We start from the raw sequence: 9098 nt of genomic DNA, 5'->3' as shown, positions 1-9098 counted from the left end.
GGAGGTACGTCTAGAGGAGATCCTCGTCACTACAAAACCCCGACAGCGACCCGTTGGCCTGAAAGTTGAGGGAGGTTTACTAAAGATACCCCATCAGACCTCTGACCGATCCGGTGAGGTCCTGGAACTTAAAAAACGAAAGATGTTTCGGTGAGGAACCACGGACCCGCCACCCACACAAACCCTAGTAACAGTACGACTTTCTGCGGTCGGTGCAAAGTAGAGTTAACGGGAACGACTACCTTCTCCCAACAGTGAGTTTTCAGAGTGCTATCGTACGGGCTAGTCAGAGGCATGCATACCAGCAACAGTGTGTGAAAACCTTGTGAAGACTTACAGAAAACATTTGACCTCTGTCATTGTCAACAAAGGGTATATAACAAAGTATTGAGATTAACTTTTGTTATTGACCAAATACTTATTTTCCACCATAATTTGCAAATAAAGTCTTTAAAAATCAGACAATGTGATTTTCTGGATTTTTTTTTTCTCATTTTGTCTCTCATAGTTGAGGTATACCTAGGATGAAAATTACAGGCCTCTCATCTTTTTAAGTGGGAGAACTTGCACAATTGGTGGCTGACTAAATACTTTTTTGGTCCACTGTATCTAATAAAACAGGGAATCCTATAGGGCCCCATGTAAGTAGACATAAGTAAAACATAGATGTATACTGTATATATACAATTTAACATAGAACATGACACTGCAAAAGATAAACCATATTCCTTTGATGTTTTAAATTTCTATCTGTCATTTCTCTCTCTAACTTGTTAGGCAGAATCAGATGATCGGGGGGTCCACATCCGAGCGTTATTCACTGAACTGCTGCGTGCCAAGAAGCCCCTGGTGCTCCACAACGGCCTCATCGACATGGCCTTCCTTTACCAGGTAGCATCAACTTATGATGTTGGCTGTTCACTTTTGTTCTTTTCCTCTTTCTCATAATAATTGTACTTATTTTCTTTGCAGAAAGCAAATACATAATTCAATGGCTTTTTCAATGAGGGAAAAATAACCTTATCTTAAGTTGCTATTTCCATTTTGGTATTCGAGCTGCAAAGTCGATTATGATTGGAGGATAGCCTGAAACGCTTGATATTCAATTTTGATGTAATCTAATTAAGCTAAAATGCCAAGGATTCTCTGGTTCCAGCTTCTCCATCATTTGCTGCTTAATTTTATATGAAATATATTGCATTGCAACAATGTCTCTCTCCCCCAGAGTTTTTATGCACATCTGCCCGACCGCTTGACCACCTTCACAGCCGACCTGTCTGAGATGTTTCCTGCCGGCATCTACGACACCAAATATGTCGCTGAGTTCGAGCTCCGACTCACTGCCTCATATCTGGAGTATGCCTATAAGAAATGGTGTGTATTTGTGTAATGTACTGTACAGTAAATAATAAGGTGCAGTTCAGATTTAACTGTAATAGAAATGAAAAACACTCAGTTATCTGGACTATTCCTCTGATGTGTCCATTATTGTCTAAAGCAGGAGACCTTGTGGAGCATTATTGTGCTTGAAGCAGTGTTGTAAAATGAAGTGCTGATGTTGTGAAGTGCCTGTTCCCTCATTGCCTCCTCTTCCCTCCAGTAAGCTGGATAGCAGTCGCAGGGGCACCCCTGGAGGAACTGAGCCTCACGTTCAGCTAGAGTTCTGTCAGTACGCCGGTCAGATGTCCAGCTACGTGGACTACAGAGTGTGTCCAGCTGTGGGCTCTGTTGAGGGACAGACTGACGTTTGCCAGCGCTTCTCCGTGAGTTTTCCCTTTCTTTAAGAAATCTTTATATTGTTCTTTATGTTCAAGTGAAAGGGAAATAGACAAACAAGCCAAATAGTCAGTATTTACTATTAACATCCTTGTCTCTATGTTTGTCCTATAGGCATTTGGCTGGTGTCCAAATGGCAGCGAGTGTCTATTATCCCACGACACTGACCTGATCATCCTCCAGGACGAGAAAGACCTGGGGAAGAAGAGCACTAAGAGGAAGAGACGTAAAGAAAAGAGGAAAGGTAAAGGCGAGGCAGCGGAAGACGGTGCCCCTCAACACAAAATCCCCCACATGGAGGTGGATCTGCAAGAAGCGCCAGATGAGAAGCAAGGGGCCGAGTCTTCCTCAGAAAAAGGGTCTCTAATGGACACCCAACAGAATAAACAAGAGAAAACAGACATCGAGGGGAACGGAGTGAGCCAAGACAACACACTTGAAATAACACCCACTACTGATGACAACGCAAAAACCAACACAAATGCTGGTGAAGAAAGCAGAACAAAAGATGGAGGAAGTGAAAAATTAAGCGAGAAATCGTCCAAGACTGAGCAGAAGAAGAACACTGACTCAGGATCGCACCGTGCCGGGTTCGACGCCTTTATGACGGGATACATTTTTGCCCATTCATGTACCCTGAACAAGAAGAAAGGAGTGGAAGCTGTAGAGAAGAAGGAGGAAGAGGAGTCCTGGGTTCCTTCGTGTCTCAATAAGGTCTACCTCAGCGGTAAATCTGCTCCTCTCAACGTGGTTAAAAGCACCTTCTCCAAATCATCCAAGGCCCATGTGGCGAAGATGGAGATGGTTTGGGGAAAGAAAGTGTAGTGTACACACTTGAACACAGTATTTAAGTGTTTATATTAGGGCTGCAACTAATTATTATTTTAATTATTAATCTGCAGATTACTTTTACGATAAACTGTTTGTTCAATAAATTGTCCAAAAATAATAAAAAAGGAACAATTCCGTTTCTCAAAGTCCAAGTGATTCAATGTTTTGTTGAGTTCAAACCCAAAGATGTTGATTTTAATATAATATTTAACAGAGAAAAGCCAAGATCTAAAAAATGCATTTTCGGGCATTTTTTCCATGGATAATTACTTAAAGGATACATCAATAATCAAAGAAGTTGGTATTTTTTTTCTCTGGATGCACCTAGTTACAACTCCAATGTACATGTGCAGGTTCAATATAAATAATTGTTTAGCCTGCCAACAGTTTGGCTCAACTATTTGATGGACAGTGCTGAACCCCAGGGCCCAGGAGTTCAAAACTTTTAATCTCAATCAGATCCGATCCGATTTTGAAATCCCATTTTTTGTGATCCAGGATCAGACAAGTCGGCCAGAGTTTGTCCCTGGAGTTCAAAGCATTTCAGGATAGGATCAGCCTGATCCAGATTACGATTTTTCAAGATGACTAGATCCTGAATATCAGTGCTTTAATCCTACCGATCGCCATCTAGTGGACATGAAAAATAATGCAAGGAAGACAAGAGACCACATTGCAGAGACATCTATAATGTTTAATTATATTTTTTTATTTGAAAGGTGATGACAGATGATGCACTTTTTTTTTGTTGAAGATATTTTTACTTTAATCTAAATTACATTTGTGATTGACAATCTTTGCTGTGATACTTTTATGAGCATAAACATTTATGTCATCAACATTTGGTTGAAAACAAAATAGGCCACCACAAATGTGAGCAAAAATGGAAAAAATAAAATGTATTTCCCATGAAGGCTAAAAATTGTGTATTATTTCAGTTAACAAACTTTGCCATCTTATTTAAATTGAAACATATTTTAAAATAAATTGTAAAGTACATTTTGCTCTGGTAATCCACCCCTTTGGTGGGATAAGGATAATCCAGTTTTTTGGGATCAAACTGATCCCAATCCTGTGTTGTCGGTTTGAACTACCCATTTTGAAGATTTGATCCAGATTAAAGCTTGGATTGGATTTCCTGATCTGATCGGATATGAAAGTGATCCTAATCCTGTTTTTTGGTTTTGAACTCCCCAAAATCCAAATCTGATCTGATCAGATAGGGATTAAAAGTTTTGAACTCCTGGGCCCAGAGGATGGGTAGATCCCCTTCCTCTGTCACTATAAGGTTGACAATTTTTGTTTTTAGTGACACATTTTGACAATTATTGAATAGATTGGCTTGGAATTTGGTCCATGCCCCCACTCAGGATGGATGGATTTAAAAAAGTAATCCCTAACTAGGGAACCAGGATTTTGTGTTGATTTTCATTTGCCATGTTTTAAGAATTATGGAATAGGGGGTCAGTTTGCTTGTGGCACAACCTTTCAGTCTGGCAGTGTTGAAATGTAAGTCTGTTTCTCATGCTCTATTCTGTTTTTATTTCTTTAAGACTTTTGTACATTTTTACCTACTATTAATAGTATTAAAGACGGTAATAAAGTGCCATTCAGCAGCAGCTGTTTTGATCAAACCAGGTATTGTTTCTTAAGTTTCTCTGGAAAGAGCCAGATCCTTGATTTGCATTCATTCTTCATTTTAGATGTTTGTATAATTACCTTTTACAGGAGTTACCTTTGAAAAAATAAATGTATGCTCTTTAAAAATGATCATTGTCTTTATTTCATTATTTACTTATACTGGTTTTATCTTGAGGGAAGATTAAAACAAAATGTCAAGAATATAATCCCTTGCTATAACCAGCACATAATTTTGAATCGACTGTCAATGGAAGTAATAGTTAATAAATCAGCAGTGGCACCAGGGGTACCACACTCACAAGTTGACATCACATTTTAAATACGTTTTTTAAATGTTTTGTTTGTAGATGCATTCATTTTTATTGTGAACTACAAGATTGATAATCATTTAATTTCTGAAATGTTTGCAAATTGACTACAGTGAAATTTGGTGTATATAGCTCCTACACATGATAAACCATTTGATCTTTGTAGTAACTCAGCCTATCCTCTGGCGCCACCCTCTGGACAAACGTATTATTGTTTCTGTTGGTGTCATGGAGAAGGAATTACATTTGTTTGTTGTTGCAAATACTTTCAGTTGAAACAGATTCCTGGTGACAAGATTGTTTGGAAGTAGTTCAGCTTTAACACATCACTGAGGGTAAAGTATGTCACAGAACACAGGATTATTTAATAGAGGTGTTTTCATTTAATTCAATATCAAAGCAGTCACGTGTACAGGACTGTCTCAGAAAATTAGAATATTGTGATAAAGTTCTTTATTTTCTGTAATGCAATTAAAAAAACTAAAATGTCATACATTCTGGATTCATTACAAATCAACTGAAATATTGCAAGCCTTTTATTATTTTAATATTGCTGATTATGGCATACAGCTTAAGAAAACTCAAATATCCTATCTCTAAATATTAGAATATCATGAAAAAGTATACTAGTAGGGTGTTCAACGAATCACTTGAATCGTCTAATTAACTCGAAACACCTGCAAGGGTTTCCTGAGCCTTGAAAAACACTCNCATCACCAGTCTGACCAGGAGGACCCAGAGTCGCCCTCCCGACACAGTTAAGCAAGAACAGGAGCGCGAACTCAGATCATGTCAGTGAGAAGAGCAGCTTTCGATGATGTCTGTGAGGAGGCTGTATTTCTCATCTATTAGGTCCACTTTTTCATCTCGCTGACCCTGTCTAAGATTGAGATGATATATAGATGTATTCTTCATTCCTCATCAGCTCTCTTTTTATCATAAACAGTAACTGAAACATTCTCATGGATAACAGAAATTGTCTGATGAGAGAGTGACTGTCGATGTGAGGACCAGAACCAGCCAGGGAACTCAGTCCATGAGCATGCTTTTACAACCAAAGACTGAGGACAACACTGGAGACTTCTGAACTCTGACACTGAAGACAGTGCTGTTGAAGTGAGGACCAGAGAACCTGCGTTTCTGTCAGGACGTCAACCTCACTGAGAAAATAGACTAAGAAATCCTGTCAGTTGATCAAGCCGTAGTTGCTGTTAAAGAAACATTGTGCTCTGTGTGTTCAAATATCTTAGGTAGGTCATGTAGAGAAAGAAAGCGATCTCTTCAGCGGACACAGTGAGAATGGTCCACGAGGCAGGAGAGAAACGCCTTAGGCTGCTCGAGTTTAAGGAGAACGCTGTGTCAGCAGAGGAGGAACATTAAAGAACCACATGATGATCCACACAGGAGAGAAACCACACAGCTGCTCAGTCTGTAAGAAAGGCTTTCCCAGAATAACTTAAATGTAAGAGATCACGCATGGAGAGCTCCACACAGATGGTTTGCCTACGAAGGATTGCTACGACTCCTCTTTGGCGACCCTCTTGGCCCAGCATCACGGTCAAGGAAGCGATGCAGACCTCTCTGAACAGTCAGAGGAAGAAGACAACTCAAATCAAGGGAATAAACGCCCTGTGACGGCAGTGCCCCATGTCTCGGTCCGCAGGAGGGCGAATGCCCATCTCCCAGAGATGATCAGCCTGAAGAACGCGGCGCGCTGCAGGGTAGCAGGCTGCACTGGAAGAACCAGAGTGCGTTGTGTGACCTGCAAAGTGTTCTTGTGCTAGCAAGGCGATCGCAACTGTTACACAGCCTTTCACACATGGGTATGTACATGTTCCTAAAGAAAAGGGCATTCCTATTTTTTTTTTACATGACCAATGCAAAATTTCACATAAGCCATATTGTAACTGTGACTGTCCAAAGAGGGCAAAAATGTTTTGTTTTTTTCATTTATTTTTTATTTTTTTACCAATGATGTTCAAAACCCATACAATAGTAGCCCATGTGGTATTATTAGATGCAACAGTGACAATGCAAAATGCTTTGAATGTTTTATATTTTGTTACATGCATATGATGTCTTCCAGCTATTTTTTGTAGCATTTTAAATGAGCTGTACTGTAGCTTTGACAGTCCAAAAGGAGCAAAAATGCAGTGTTTTCATGTTGTTTTTACTCTCAGATGTTCAAAATGTGTTGCAAAACATGCAACATTATCTGTGTATAAGTTATTAATACATGCAAAAGCAGCCAGGAAAAAACTGCTGTGTTCAAGGTGGAAATAAAAGAGTTTTTCACTCTATTACAAAAAGGTGACTTTAATGTGTTTTATGGAAATTCAGAACGAGTGTCCACATATGTGGACATCCTCTTTCTCTAAAAGTACATCATGTCAAAAGATGATACTTAGTTTTTATACTTATCAGGTTCCAATAAGCCCAAATAGCAAAGAGAAATAAAAAATGCATATAAAAAAACAGCTTGGGTCTTAGGTTAAAGTATCTCTCATCCTAAAAAAGGTTGGTGACCCCTGGTCTATCTGCTAGCACTGTGGACCTGGAAATGTTGAGTACCCCAAAGTGTTATATTAGAAATGTATAGTAGGGGTCCCCAGAACATAGAAACTGCTGGTTGCTAACCTGATGGGCAATTTGCACGTTAATTAGGAATAAATTGCATTATAGCCACTCGGACAATAATACAAAATGGCTTGACTGTTTTAGAGTGGTTTTGGGGTTGGTACGGGGGCTGGGTCCATTTCTGACAATTCAGGGTCCGAAAATGAAGATTTAACTAGAAAGTGGCCATACATTGTACTCGCGGTCCGCTCAGTTCGAGAGGATGTTAGATCATTTTGATTGGACAGCTTCTTTTTTTTTTTTAATAGGAAACATGCACATTTTATTTTACAGACCAATACACTTTGAGTTGAAAATTGGACATTGGAGATAACAAAAGCAACCTAAATAATATGAGTGTGATCAAATAAGTCAAACTGTTCAATAATTAGAACACATGTTTCCTGGAGCAGTCCTGCTGCCATTTCTGGTTGTCTTGCTCTCCTTGCTTTGAGTGTTGAGCAGTCTGAAATCTGATTGGCCATGGCATGTGTTGAGACCATTGGATATAGACAGCACAGGATTACAATTATGACCTATACAGTGGACTATTTAAAAAAGTGCATTAACTTAAGTCCAATAATAATTTCACAATTGTTCTAATACAGGTTAAGTGTCCCCATTGGTACTTTCATGTCCAGGTATGTTTCAGAATAATTTTTGGGAAATATGAGGCGTTATTGGAACACAAGCTGATTCTGAAATGAAATGTGAGTGTGAACACACAAACGCACAAACATTTCAGTTCAGAATCAGCTTGTGTTCCAATAACACCCCATATTTCCCAAAAATTATTCTCACTGTGAAGTGATCATCCCGTCTTCAGCAGAGTGCTCTGTTGTTACTCTCTATCTGTGGAGCTACTCAGCCCCACAACCTTCAACAACCTGTCACATAAAAAGTGGATGAATGTTCTTTCATTTTGAAATGGAAATGTGTCTGCAGGCTGCGTTCTGAAGCAACACTCATCTTGACATTTCCAGTTATTTCCTGTTGCTGTCACACAGCAAAGAACCTGCACTGGTGATATTATTCAATGATTTCCTCTGCAGCAATAAAGCTTCTCCACTGAGCTGGTGTCTGAGTCATCAACATATTATAATAACGGGTGTGTGTGTGTGTGTGTGTGTGTGTGTGTGTGTGTGTGTGTGTGTGTGTGTGTGTGTGTGTGTGTGTGTGTGTGTGTGTGTGTGTGTGTGTTACCCTTTCATTATCAACCACCAGCAGCAGCTCCACGTAGTAAGTCTGATGGAGAATAGCTCGCTTCATCTGCAACATAAACAACAAGTTACTTTACATGCACACATTCATTTTTTATTGTTTCATTAGTGTATTTGAGTGTGTGTGTGTGTGTGTGTGTGTGTGTGTGTGTGTGTGTGTGTGTGTGTGTGTGTGTTTGCATGAGTGGACCCACCCTGCTGTGGTGTTTGTGGTGGATTTCCTCTGGTTTGTACTGAGCATGCTCCGTGGTGTTGCTGTCATGCTCATGCCCATCGTAGTGTGGCGTGCCACACCCCCGAGGCTGTGATGTCACATCCTGCAGGCGGTACATCAGGTGCTGGTCAGGGGCGGAGTCTAATGGCTCGATGCCATAACTGTCATTGGCGAGATGCAACACTCCTCTGAAACAAAGAAAGACAAAATATTTTGATTTTAGTTATTTTTTGTCCGAGTGAGACATCATATCCACACCATATAAAATAGAGACAGCGCAACTTAGAAACTGGTTGGAGGACTTCATCTACAGCATACTTTATATCAGTTTTTCAAGAAAGATTTTCAGAATATGTGATTCAATTACCTTTATCGGTTTTCAAAAATGCAGCTGTTTATCGTTCATGAAAACTTTTTTTTTGTTTCTGTTGTAATCATACTTGCCAACCTTTAGACCTCAGAAATCGGGAGCATTTCAAAATGCAAAATTGG

The 9098-nt window shown here is 39.6% G+C and overlaps 1 protein-coding gene and 1 long non-coding RNA gene across 2 annotated transcripts in view; one reads left to right on the top strand and one right to left on the bottom strand.

The window, feature by feature from the left end:
• Window positions 1-2759, top strand: part of toe1 (target of EGR1, exonuclease) — a 6361-nt gene extending 3602 nt beyond the window's left edge. The window contains exons 5-8 of the mRNA XM_010787205.1: window positions 778-891; window positions 1226-1374; window positions 1601-1763; window positions 1891-2759. Coding sequence (XP_010785507.1) covers window positions 778-891; window positions 1226-1374; window positions 1601-1763; window positions 1891-2601 — 1137 coding nt within the window. The 3' untranslated portion in view covers window positions 2602-2759. The remainder of the gene's footprint in view (window positions 1-777; window positions 892-1225; window positions 1375-1600; window positions 1764-1890) is intronic.
• LOC104959332 (uncharacterized) overlaps window positions 1-8792 on the bottom strand; it is an 11177-nt gene extending 2385 nt beyond the window's left edge. Inside the window, exons 1-3 of the long non-coding RNA XR_799852.1 lie at window positions 8587-8792; window positions 8376-8441; window positions 7365-7370 (exon numbers count right to left, since the gene is read on the bottom strand). This is a non-coding gene — a long non-coding RNA (uncharacterized lncRNA). The remainder of the gene's footprint in view (window positions 1-7364; window positions 7371-8375; window positions 8442-8586) is intronic.
• Between the last annotated feature and the right edge of the window lie 306 nt (window positions 8793-9098).

The sequence above is a fragment of the Notothenia coriiceps genome, unplaced genomic scaffold (assembly GCF_000735185.1).
Source record: "Notothenia coriiceps isolate Sejong01 unplaced genomic scaffold, NC01 NC01_scaffold00030211, whole genome shotgun sequence".
NCBI lineage: Eukaryota > Metazoa > Chordata > Actinopteri > Perciformes > Nototheniidae > Notothenia > Notothenia coriiceps.
The sequence above is the reverse complement of the archived record's forward strand: the minus strand, read 5'-3'. Positions and strand labels throughout refer to the sequence as shown.